Genomic DNA, 12,996 nt, shown 5'->3' with positions numbered 1-12,996 from the left:
TTTAATAATTTCATATTATCGTATTCCTTGCGGAGATTTTTCCGCCCTCCTTCCTTATCCCACGACACTCGTATTACTCCGCCAAACTATCAGCATTTTGATCATTTTTATAACCATGGCTTTAAACACTGCTTGCCGGCGTACTCACCGATCTCCTGGAATGTCGGACTTCTCTGTTCTCACTGCGACTCTGAAAAAAACAAAAGCGAACGGAGTGTTACCTGACGTTCTTGGTTTATTCTGCTGGCAGGCGTTAACGCAAGCAACAGCGCTTTTCGAGCAAACCGCGCACACCTTAAACGAGTGATTCAGCAATTCTGGAAGTGAGATGTACTGTGTTGTGTTGAATCCACTTTCGAAAAGTAGCGTGTCGTGTCGATTCCACGTGGCGTTGTGGGAGAGGCTATTCAACTCCCGTTAAATTGACTCGATTCCACCTAACTTAGTGACGCGGACTATTCAGGCATTTTGCATGGTATGTCATATTTATATCTCTAAATGTGATATTTAATACCGACACGACACTCAGGGTGTGAAAAACACAGCACAGCGGTGAGTTAGTATTGCATCTTGAAATAACGAAGCAGCGTAGACTGATCGGAGGACCAGCGAAAGGAAAAGCGCATACTAGCGCTGAACTCACACCTAGCTGCTTAACCAGAAAAAATACACAGCTATCAATCAATCAATCAGTCAACAGCCAAGCTCATGCCATCTTAATAAATATACAGTGATGCTTGCTAATTCCGTAAAATTATTACAGGCGTCCTTTTTGCTCCAACAGTCCTATCTCGCGTTAATCAAGACTCGTGTGAAAAAAAAAAAAAAAAAAAGTCAATACACACGTGAACTAAATGTTTCAAGGTGGTTTAACTTTCAGCGATACTCTTCGGAATTCTTGTCAAAATCTGACGTAAATTATTCTCGAAGTGTAAGGAAGTTTGGGAGCCATTCGAATGCTGTCGAAACGAGGTTCACACACAGCTATCAATCGATCTGTTTCCACTTGAGAGGCAAGTCATTAATCATCCACTTACGCGGAATCAGATATGCCGCCGAGGAATACGACCGCCACGATTTGCTTATAATAAACGCGTGCTCTGAATTTTTCCAGCCAGGCCTGAAGTCCCAGTGCATTCCGCAATCAACGACGGTATTGCCGACGCAAGGCACGCGCGAAGCCCGCGTCAAGCCTTGTCCTCCGCAGATCAGGGCGGCTGCGCCTCCAGGCGGATAGCCTTTTCTCGCGATTTCCCCCATCACGTGATGGGCACAACGACCCTCCTCGCTGAGAATATCTCTTCCTGCGCTCTTACGAAAACTAATTCCTCGCAATCGGGAGTTTTTATGGCGTGGACATCGCCGCTAGTAGAGCGCCAGCAGCACGCCACAAGGGCTTTACTTTTTTTTTTTTTTCTTCCCTGTTTTCTCTCCAAAAGCTAAACATTTCTCCGCTGGGGTCCCTCGACCCCTGAAAAAGAGATTACTCTGTTTCCTTTTGTTTTCGCTATACCTAATCTTGCTTCTTTTGGCTTCACGCCGCCAAATGCGACTCGAGAAAGCGGTCGCTGTCACCGCACTTAAGTCGGCGGTCATCTCACTCGGGTGGCACATTATCGGCGCCCCCGAGGACAAGGCCCCCGATAGGAACCGCGCATATGTTCGACGGTGCACAGCTCAGCGGTCGCGATTCCTCTGATCCGTAGGGGCGAGACGAATTTGTTTTCGTGCATTCGTGTGGACAGCTTATTAAATGCGCCAGCTTGATATTGCTACGAGCAGGGTGAAGGGGCTCCTTTGAGCTATAGGGCGAAATGCACGCGCCGTGTCATCAGTTTCAGTGCCGTCATTTCCACGCCGAGACAGCTGGACAGGAACATGTGGGAAGGCGTATGCAGGGCAGACAGGCCGATGCCTGAGCAGAATTGTCGGCTCCAGGGAACTCGGCAACCCACTGATCTCGTTGTGGAAAGGATGACACCCAACAAGATCCAAGGGTGAAACATTGTGCGGCCAGGTTCACAGAAACCAACGTGCTGGCTCGGGCAAAGTATACTTTGAAGTGAGATTATTGAAACCCTTAAAATGATTTCGGGTCAGGAGGGGGAGTGCCTGAGATTACTTTCTGTAGCGCTCAGCTGAAATGATTTGCTAATGATTCGTCTATTCAATAGGACAAGAAGATAGGTGCATTTTGCCATTGTTTATTTATAGTTTCGGCTTATTTTTATTTTTCATTTAATAGTTTCCTCCAAGTTTTCTTCATCTTCTTATTGTACCCTTCCTTTTCTTTGGTATGTTTTCTTCTTCTTCATACCACAAATAAATAGCCAGTTGGTAGTGTGCACATCATCGGTGTGGACGTCTTGTTGTAATCTCTTGTGCATGTGTGTATGTGATGGACAATGCAGCGCCACAAGTCATCAGGCTCACGCCAACCGGACTCTGTGGAAAGAGTGTAAAAAAATAAAAAAATAAAACGGAGGTATCCATTCAAATGACCGGTTGTTACCAACTGTTTCTGAAGTGCCTGGTGAGTGTTCTAGAAAGAATTAGAGTGGACGTACATTCTTCAACCGGATCTTTGCTCGAAGGTAAGCTCCCGGCCCGGAGCATCAGTCATTCAGAGGCAATTCTGTCAGCCTTTATGTTAAGAATGCAACGAACGTAAAATTAATATATCTCAGAATGAAACTCCAGTTTATCATTTTCTCCACCGTGATACAACCACATAAGGAGAACAATGAAATTAGGGCGACAAGAACACTATCCCGATTATACCAAGATATGATCTTAGACGATTCAGCCATGTGCAAGCGAGCGACAGTGCAGTCGACCAACGCGAGCAAGAATGTGGAATCTCCGGGCAAGTGCGATGATGTTGCCCTGGCGCCGAATCGAACACCGAACATGGCCAGAGTAGCCCAAGAGTTCGCAGGGCCCACTAACCGAAATTTGTGAGTACTACGTGGGCTGAAAGGCACAATGTTGTGCAAGCGGGTCCTGCATTAAAAGGCAATGCACAAAGTATCTGTTCAAACCTCCAAGCCAAACGCTGATCATGCAGCATACCCCTCTATACATGAATACTGCCTTCCACTAGCACATTCTTGAGAGAAGACGTAATCGAAGCTAAAAACAGTGCTAATTTCGAGATTTGGCAATTATTCATAAAAAGTATATACATGCAGTTAAAGAAGAAAACAAAGCCCACTTAAGACTCCTTAAAAGCGAATGCGATGGCATTCACGTTCTCAGCTGCATTTTCCTCTGTTTGCTTCAGTTTCGTTGCAGCGTGCATTCGTCAGCACCCTACATCCATCGATAGTAGAGGCAGGACACCAAATTTCTCTGGTTCGCCAAGGGGCCATTTCGTTAAATTGCGTTCTGGGTATGGTGCTGTGCGATCGGCCCGTCGTGGTAAGCTTAGCTATATGACGTCATCAGTGCCTCAAGCAGTGAGAAAATTTCGTATCTGCCGACAGCGCATTTTGGTGAGACGGGGACTCTAATGCTAACGCATAACATGGCTGTATTACGGTGTGAGGAAACGTGAGGTTATTTATATAAGTTTAAAAAGAAATTCCCATCTACGAAGCTTCTCATTCTGCAGGCAGTGAATCGTGCGGAAACCATCCGTCAAGAGCAGCTTAAATGGATGCGTAAAAATATATAGGAGAAAGTATACATGTCATTCTTGCCCTTTGTGTAGGGATAATCTAAATAAAAATGCAGCATGGGCTCTATTATGCCCGCATGGAACACAGTAGCGGATCGGTAGCGTCGGAGATCTAATTACAGGGCCGCATGCTGCGGAGACAGGCCGCCTTTGTACGACAATCCAGGTCCTCGTCAACAGCATTCTGCGGCGGCGGCGGGCCGTTGTTCCCACCGCTCGAAGCCTACACAGAGCAGGGAACGTGGGAGGGGCTCCCGCGTTTCCTGTGGAAGCGGCTTTCCTTTATGCAACAACCATGCAGAGCGACCGCCTTCGTTCGCGCATAGCCCGCGAGGATGAGTGATCTCCCCCCTTATCGCCCCCTTCCAACCACGTCCTCTCGTCCATCCTAATTGAGCGCGTTCCGCCGACCCCATTTGGCCGCGCGGTCACCGCTCCTGTCATCCGCGGAGGAGATCGACGGCGGCCGAGGCCTGCAGTGGATGCGAAGAGTCATATGCAAACTGTCAGATGTATTTTCGTTCGGACGCTTAAACGAGCTTCGTCAAATGGCATCAACGCATTTCGAAGCATACAAGGAAATGTCACCACATTTCGTTTAACAGAAATTTTTCAGTGTCCTTCAATAAAAGTTTAAGGGCGATGCCGAGCGTTGACATTTTGATGACCCTGTTAACTATACTGACATTTCGGGCATCTTGATTATACGGGTCATAATAAATATGAATAAACTGATTGTATACGCGCAGCCTGGAAGTCCTCACTTTCAAGTTGCGCTGACGCTTATTTTTCTAAATATTCTTTATTGCACGAAGTGACAACGTGGAAGCCGAAAGAACGATCTCTCTCTCTCTTTCTCACTGTGTCTCGAAGCAGCTTTGATAGGCTTCTCCTTCGACAGCTCACGGGCATTATGCAGTGGCTTCGACTATTTCCCTCACAAAACCTCGCAATACGAACCCACTAAACCAAGCTCGAAGGCCGTCCCTGAAACTACACGGTCGAGTTATTTTTTGCAAAGGTACAACCGTTCGGCCAACATCGTGCGATTTCTATACTTAGTATGTTGTGGAATAATTACAGCCTGCGTCCGAGAAGAAAAACGCAGCGCGGCCTTGGTGGCGCGAAAGATTGCGCGGCGTAAACGGAAGGCGAAATTACGGTTTGTTTGATTTACAGAGTTTAATGTCCCAATGCGGCTCAGGCTATGAGGGACGCCGTAGTGGAGGACTCGGGGAAAGTTTGACCACCTGGTGCCTTTTAACGTTCACTGACAATAGTCACCGGGGGAGGGCGAAGGGAGAAATAGTGACATGAGTGGCGTCCTTATTCAATCTCGACCTGCGTGCATGCACTGTAGATCGCGCTTCTTTCAGAATGCACTGAACATATGGATCTCAGTGCTGAAGCACTTTGTTGAAAAACAAACTAAAAAGAAGCCAATAGCCATAAAATTACGAACAGCACCGCCAGCGATACAAGATACCTGTAAATGGAAATTAGTCTGACAAAAACTAAGAAGGTTTCTAGAGCGAAAGCATTAGTTGCGGGTGACCGAGCGTTCTTCTTCTTCTTCTTCTTCTTCTTCTTCTTCTTCTTCTTCTTCTTCTTCTTCTTCTTCTTCTTCTTCTTCTTCTTCTTTTTCTCCTTCTGACGTCACACCACCTGTTAGGCGCAGCGCCGGCTCGGGGACCACGGACACGGCACGCAGCGACGAGCGGTAGTTAGACCTGGCGTAGTATTATTGCTTTCGCAATAAAAATGATAATTCTTGGAAATGCTGGAAATTGCGTTTAGAAACACGAAGAAACTGCTGGGCAAAGACAACGGCGTTGCTTAAGAGACCAAAAAGCTGGCATTTTAGCGATACATGGAGGAATTCATTCGGATAAGGCAGATGATAAAACAAGAGACTGAAAGCGCCAATTTTGAAGGGAGACGTGCGATGCACGGGAATGAGAGAATCGGGGCTAGCGACATTACCGATGGCGGAAGGCGGTCGCGGCTGGTGGTGTACCTGGAATTCGCCGAGAGAAGGTTCTGTTTAGTGAAGTCTTAAATGTGGTTGCTGCTGGTAGCAACACCGATGATTAGGCATTAGGGCGCGACAATCTGCCAACGTTAGTAGCGCTCCGTGCTCACAGACAAGAAAAGCACCGTCATTCGAACTGCCCGTGCCCGTTTGGTCACGGCAGACACGCTCGCATCGAAATGTCGTGTGCGGCTCCCTCGGAGACGCGCCATCCGCATGCGACGGGGCCTCCTCGACTGGCTCAATCGTGACGCCACGCGCGTCTTCGTTTTCTTATCGGCCACCGGCGTCCTTCGACGGCAGTCATGAAGGACGCTAATCGTCGGCGTCCGCTGCGCACGCTGTGCACGACCGATCACGCCCCGTACCCGCGGTTGCGTGCTACGTCTCCGAGCTCGCCCCACAACGCAGTGCACGCCGCTTCAAAACAGGACAACATGGCGCATCTGTCCTTCCCGTAATTACCAAGAAAGAAGAACTCCCGGAGCGCCCCTAACCGTAATTCAGATCGCAGCAAGGAAAGACACCATCTGCACAAGCGCACAACATGTCTGAAATTGTCTTGGCGGGTGCTATAATTATTCGCGCGCGCTAGGTGTGCACCACCTGCTGGCACAGCGCTACCAGTAAGAATACTACGTTAATGACACCAGAGAGATCACCTAGTTCGTGTGCTGTTTACGTGGGTAAATGTAGGCGGCGGTTCCAAAAACCAAAGCGTCGTTTCATATTCAGGCTTACCAAGAAAACTCGCAAGGACCCGATCTTCTATTTAGTAGCATAAGGTACAACATATACGCCACGCCCTCCCGATTTCTCATCAGAAGTACGAAAAATCTGCAGTTGTACTCTCAGTAGGCCAACAACGTTGTGGTTAGCGCCTCACGGCGGCTGGGTGTGACGTGACAGAAAGCGCCAAACATAAGTCACTACAAGGAACACTCGCACTATTTCTACATAAGAGCGAGTTCAGACCCCTCAGTGCGCGCTGCAGGTCACACTGACCCCGATAGTAGGATAAACAAAGGATGCACGGTGCAGAAGCTAGAATGTGTCAGACAGGTCTGGTAATTGGGCTGTGACTGCAGCAACGACAATTCGCAGCACGAAATTACGGTGCACGGCAGAGCGTTCAACACACAGCGGCAAGGCACCCGCCGCAGGTGGCGACTGCGTGGTTTGAGGAGCGTAACGGGGAGCTCCCTTCCCTGCCTTGGTTAATAGGCGCGGGCTCGAAATGGGTCATGACATCGAGAAAGCTCAGTCATCATCCAGTTACCGCGTGACAAGCGATCAATCGTGCAGCCTGATTCATCTCTAGGGGGCCTCGCGCGCAGTTACGCGTCTAAATATACCACTCCCGCCGTGTGATCCCGTATGAAGGCAAATCAGCCGTTAGGCCGAATTACGCAGCCTTCCGCTCGCTTAACGAGGGAGACTGGCCTCTGAATGCAGTCGGCTAGCCTATTGATTTAGTTTCTCGTTTCTTTTTTCTTTTAAGCAATGTTTCTGACAGCATAAGCTGATATATCATGTGCTCTGTTGACTGCACGTCAACCAGCAAGTTTAGTGAGCGAAAACGGGATGAGATGAGTGCACAATGTAACCATGCAGACATGAAAAAGCAAATCTTGTTTGCAGAATTTCACCTATGACTTTAGGCCGAAAAGTAGATCATTTCGTATGAAATACTCCTTTATTTATGGGTCTACAGTTTTCCATTAAAGCGATAGATGGCATGCACACATCAACTCAACCAGATTAAGCTCACTGCGAGACAGTGGGCCCTTACACTAATATCACTGTTCTTCTGAAGCCACGGCTGTACTATACTATTTTTTTTTTTAATCTCATCGTCCTATCAGATTAAGTTTACATTCCCTTCGCAGATAACTGTCCGGTGCACTTTACGATACAGCAGGTGTCTCAACAAATGTACTTTCAAGAATTCCTAAGTATAGGAAATTTGAAAAAAAAAAAAATGTTTCGAGAACAGGTTCTCCGCCACAGCAGACATAACTTACTGCAGAAATATTTTTTTTTTCTTTTTTAGATTGCGTAGTTAATTATCTAAAACGTATTAACTTTGAATAAGCTCACTTGGGTGGTCAGTGCCAATTAGAAGTTCGAAGCCGTGCACGATACAGTCGCCCTGTCAGTTTTTGAAACGGAAGAAAAACTTGTTTTGTATAAAGCCCGGCAGCGCGAGGAAATCCGACGCTCCCTTCCGCACAACACTGAAACTGAGTGCATGATACCCGCAGGAAGCTCTCTGGAAACACAATGCATGCTACTGACGTGCCGCAGTGACTAATAAGCCGTGTGATACACATTTAACGCCCTCGCATTCAGCTGAAAAGGCGGCGTCATTCCTCGTTCGCGGCGTCGGCGTGTAGCAAAACCCACGTTACGCATGACCTCACGTTGTGTGGAATACGACTGAAACATGACATGCAACGCGCATTAAAAACCCCGCATGTCTCAAATTATGTAACTTTATGAAGTGAATGATTTCTAGCTGAAAAGAACCTTCAAGTAGCTTATGTGAAGCGGCGAAGCTTGTAGGTTGCGAGCCATACACACTACTCCTATAGGCCGCACAGGCTTGGTGCATGGGGTTTCATTGTATGTGTGCCATTTAGCCTCAATGCAGAAGCACTCGAAAGGACCCCGGGCCGCCATCACGTCGTAATCTCTAAGGCGGAGCTTAATCATTCCCCCTTTCTCTGTTTGAGCCAACGCTTTCAAAAATGGCGCACCTGGCAATGAGCGTCCTTCACCCTGCAGCACCAAACGGCAGAGCAAAACAGTGTTCTTGAAAATAGCGCATGCAGTTCCGGTCTGGCGCCGTAGTTATTCGATGACGTCGTCTGCGAACGTCGCTTTGCCACCGAGCATCCTGCGCATATGCCCCGGTTTTCGGTTTTGCGAGGAAAAAAGCGCCGGGTTCCCTCGCGCTGCTGAACCTTTTTTTCTTTTTTTTTTTTTTCAGAAGCTGTTCTTCGTTTGAAAAATTTATACGGCATCTTGTACACACGTGTTAGAACTCCCCATTGGCACTAAAAGCCCAACCGGGTTAATAAAAAAAAAATTGTGAGCTTGAGTTAAGTTTATATGCAATAGGAGTTTTTTCAGTAATAACGCCCATCGCGGCGAGAGTCTGTTCAAAGTGTTCACTGAAACACTCGGTATACACAAAGAAGGGTTGGCTCCAAGCCGTGTGATGCGGCACGTACGCCTTTTTCTGCTGTTTCGGAGTGCGGGAGAGAGGGAGGGAGGGAGGGGGGGGTACAAAAGCTTCATTCCTCTTTCCCACTCCAAAGAACTTTGGAGATGCACTTGTGCAACAGCATCTCCACCACACTGCCCGAAGTCAGATCCGGTTACGCTTGGAGTGGGCAGCATATTTTAGACGAACAGCGTACGTTATTTACGAGCGTTTATAATTTCCAAAAAATGTTCCGTTCCTGAGAAACCAAGGCAACAGCCTTGAGCTTAACGCGTGTGTTCCGCGCCCTGTACCAGCAGCACCATCACCCTGTGTTCTTCCTCTCAGAAGCGAATGAACATCCGGGCGCCACGGCGTCGCGTAACATTCCGTGCGCCCCACTGGACGCATTCATTCGTTGTACCCGCTCGAGGAGAGGCGTGAGCTATTTCGCATATCTCGCAGGCTGCGGCGCATATACCGCGACGAAAGAAAGATGGCCTCTCCGTCATGTTCACTCCGGAGATGAGAAGGCGTAAACAAATGCGCCCGGCCGAGGCCGTGTCCTCGTTACAGATGCACCCTTTGTTTTTATTTCGCTCCGTCGCAAATTCCGAGTGTTTTCATAACCCCGAGAAGTCCCCGCAGAGCACAGTGGTCTGAGCGAATATCTCCTCGCACTCATCCAGCACGTTGCAGAGGCGCCTCGCAACATGGACGCGGGAACCTCTATCTTTTCCTAAGAGAGGAAAAAAAATAAAAAAAAGAAAAGAACGGGGACGGCAGACCAGCGCGAGCTAAAGTTCTTTTATGCTCGACCGTGCTTGATTAGGAAGCATGATATCTCATAATAGAATTTTAATTTGGTTTCATTGATGGTAAAGCTACAAAATCGGCCTCCGGGCTCAAAAAAGAAATAATAATAGATAGAATTAAAACACCACGCCCGACAAGCAACAAACACAACGCTACAATTGTGGCGCCTCAGTGCCGAACAAAAGATCAGGTTGGGAACATCGCTAATACAGGACGGAGCGAGAACACAACACAGTCTATCTGTCCTGTGTTAGCGCTGTTCCCAACATGATCGTAAGTCAACAAACTCAACTCTCCACTCTTCTGAACAAAAGCTTACAAGTTTTCGTTTCTTCCTAAAACGACATCGGAATGAACAAGGTTCCGCGTGACGTGGTACGTTTGTCAGTCAAGGGTCTTTCTTATCTGCTGTCGAGTCTTCTTTATAAGCGCATGTCTTCTTTTAGGCTCGATTTGTGCTTACCTTCAGAAAAGTAACTGTCTTACTGCTCGTTCTGCGATCGCGTCTTCTCTTTTTCTTTGCACCTGTTGCATTATTCAAGTTTTCAATAATCTATGCCTGTACCACTCCTGCCTTGGCCACCAAAAGGCGGTTTGCCGTATTGAATAAAAAAAAATAAACAAATAAATAAATAAAATTATTAACCGCTGCTATTGCGCTGAACATTCCAAAGCAATCAACCAGTTAAATCAGAAAATGCTACTCTCAAAACTCGAACGTTACGGCTTCCCCATAATTTACCTGCTACTTCTTCAATCATATATTGAGCACCGCAATCAACAGGTAGTATCAATAGACAGACATCTAATCTAAAGTTCATTTGTGCAGGCGTCCCATACGACCTGTACATCAATGATATAATTAACACTGGGAAAATGCTACATGTATTAATCACGCAGATGAAGCGAGCATAGCATTTTTTACACCGCAATAATCGGTTGACGCATACTATAAGCTACTGACTTGAAGCACATCTTCTCAAATCAATGCCAAAACACCGAAGGCTATTATATTCCGTCCTAAAAACAATTCTTTTGAGTTAAGTCCTCTTCCAACATTCGATTCCAATACATTGGAAATTGCTTCTTCGATTAGAAGTCTTGGTGCCACAATTTATGAGAAGGTTCCAATCATGTTCATAATCTCATCACTACAGCTTCCAGGGTATATCAAGGGTGCGCTTTCTTTTATATTAACATTATTATTATTATTACATAATTCATTCTTCTATTTCAATATAACATACTCTCACTGGTATAGGGCACAAAGGCATTCTCACATATAGTAGTACCTTAAACATTGTTGCAATGTCGGCCGTGGCGGCCATGAATGGGGCCGAGGAGTCTGTTGTGAATGCACATGACGAAAGAGAGGACGACTCTGACGTTTGCCGAGAGAGCCCCGTCTTTATAGGCTCGGTTCACTGATCACAGAGGAGCCAATAGACAAGTGCATAGAACACAGAGAAGTACGAACCCAATACACAAAACAGAAACAAGATCTGAATGAAGTCAAAACTGAAGCAGATAGACAAGATTCACGGTATAACCGTAAACTTGAAAATGCTGCATAAAAGATCTTAGCATCATTGTTAACCTGTCACAACACCTGTATATGAATACTACAATACCCTGTTCGTCATCAGAGACCCACCTGAAATAACAAGAGCCCATTTTTTGACCTCCTGGCTAACTTGACTACCAAAGATAAACATTACACCACGCGCTCTAATGGCAACGTTTCGGAGTCTTTCCCCAAATGCTTAACAATGCGTGTAACCGAAGCGTGCCTCAAGTGTCTAGAGTTCGAACGAATGACAATGCCTTTTTAATTTCCGTTTTCTTCTTCTTCTTTTTTTTTTTTTTTTTTTTTTTTTTTTTTTTACTGTCAATTGATGCGTACATATATATACTTTTACGCAATAGCTTTGTACTTGGGAAATACTACACGGAGTATTTGTCGCCTTTATAGTGCTCTATTTTTGGAATGCACACTTTCTTGTCTTTGTTATTGTATACTAGCACTGTAACCGATAACCCTTGTACAGGGAGCACATTTCTCGTCAAGTTTTCTCTTGGTTTTTTTTTTTGTGTGCATCCCTCAACACTACCATGTTGTAAGAAGGGTGATTCATTGATTCATTCACCGACTAACCGACCAGCCGGCCGATTACACTCCACTCACTCACTCACTCACTCACTCACTCACTCACTCACTCTCACTCACTCACTCACTCACTCACTCACTCACTCACTCACTCACTCACTCACTCACTCACTCACTCACTCACTCACTCACTCACTCACTCTCACCGACAGGCCGACTGACACTTAACTGGCGCACTGGCAACAATGGCTTCTCGGCCACCATACTCGATGGCGGCATTCCGCTGCTGACCACGGGGGTTCTGCAGCTGGCTACGTTGGCCGCAGAATGAAAACACAGGCGAATTTATTCGATCAAGTCTCCACTCATCCATTTGCTTGTTTTCATGATTGAGTTCTTTCTTTGGTGGCGTGGTACAAATTCACGAATCGAATCGACGCAGAAAAACAGCGGGCTCCCTAAAGAAGAAAACAGGAATAGCGGCCGCATTTCGAGACAGGAAAAATGGATAAGGCGAGGATACTTAAGAACTGAAAGGAGCACGGCTCGACGCTGAGGTCTTGTACAACGTCAGCCTTTAAATTAATGAGGTAAGTCCATTGTTCACAGCCACAAAGCTCACTAAATGAACTGCCGGAGCGGCTGCAAACTGCACGAAAGCAAGAGTCCTACGAGAAAGACGACCAGGACAGGATCGCAGCCATATACGGATACGTACAACCAAAGAGAACGCCCCACTGGTACACCGGGAACATAAGCAGAGGTCGAAAGCTACGAGGCCTTACAGTGCTGACTATGGCAAAAAGGGGTGCAGCAATCCCAACCGAAAACAAAATTAGAAGAAGAAAAAAAAAAGGGAGCAGGGGGGGGGGGGGGGGGGGGAATGCTGATTCCGGCCGCATGCGCAAGCACAGCACACGGCAAGCACTCGGGTTATCCGTTATGGCACGGCAAACATTTCTAGGGCCGCGCCCAAGCACGAGAAAAGTTTGAGGGGAGCCGTCTGCAATCTGCACTTCAAGAGCGAGGCCGCGCCACCGAGGGTGCGATGGGAACCACATGGCACCTCTCTCGGGCGCCTCATGACGCCACCGCCGGCCACGATTTTCCCCCTCGCCTCCCGAGACCGGGGCAAGAACGCTTGGCGCAAGCCT

General features: G+C 47.1%; 1 protein-coding gene across 1 annotated transcript in view; it reads right to left on the bottom strand.

Annotated features, from left to right (window-relative positions):
* Nucleotides 1–12,996, bottom strand: part of by (focal adhesion protein tensin) — a 293,064-nt gene that overhangs the window by 45,070 nt on the left and 234,998 nt on the right. The window contains 1 exon segment of the mRNA XM_084593429.1: nucleotides 149–190. Within this exon segment, the coding sequence (XP_084449555.1) occupies nucleotides 149–190 (42 nt within the window).

The sequence above is a fragment of the Amblyomma maculatum genome, chromosome 2 (assembly GCF_055883805.1).
Source record: "Amblyomma maculatum isolate TAMU_Amacu chromosome 2, ASM5588380v1, whole genome shotgun sequence".
Classification (NCBI taxonomy): Eukaryota; Metazoa; Arthropoda; class Arachnida; order Ixodida; family Ixodidae; genus Amblyomma; species Amblyomma maculatum.
Note: the sequence above shows the minus strand (reverse complement) of the source record. Positions and strands in the feature narration are given on the sequence as shown.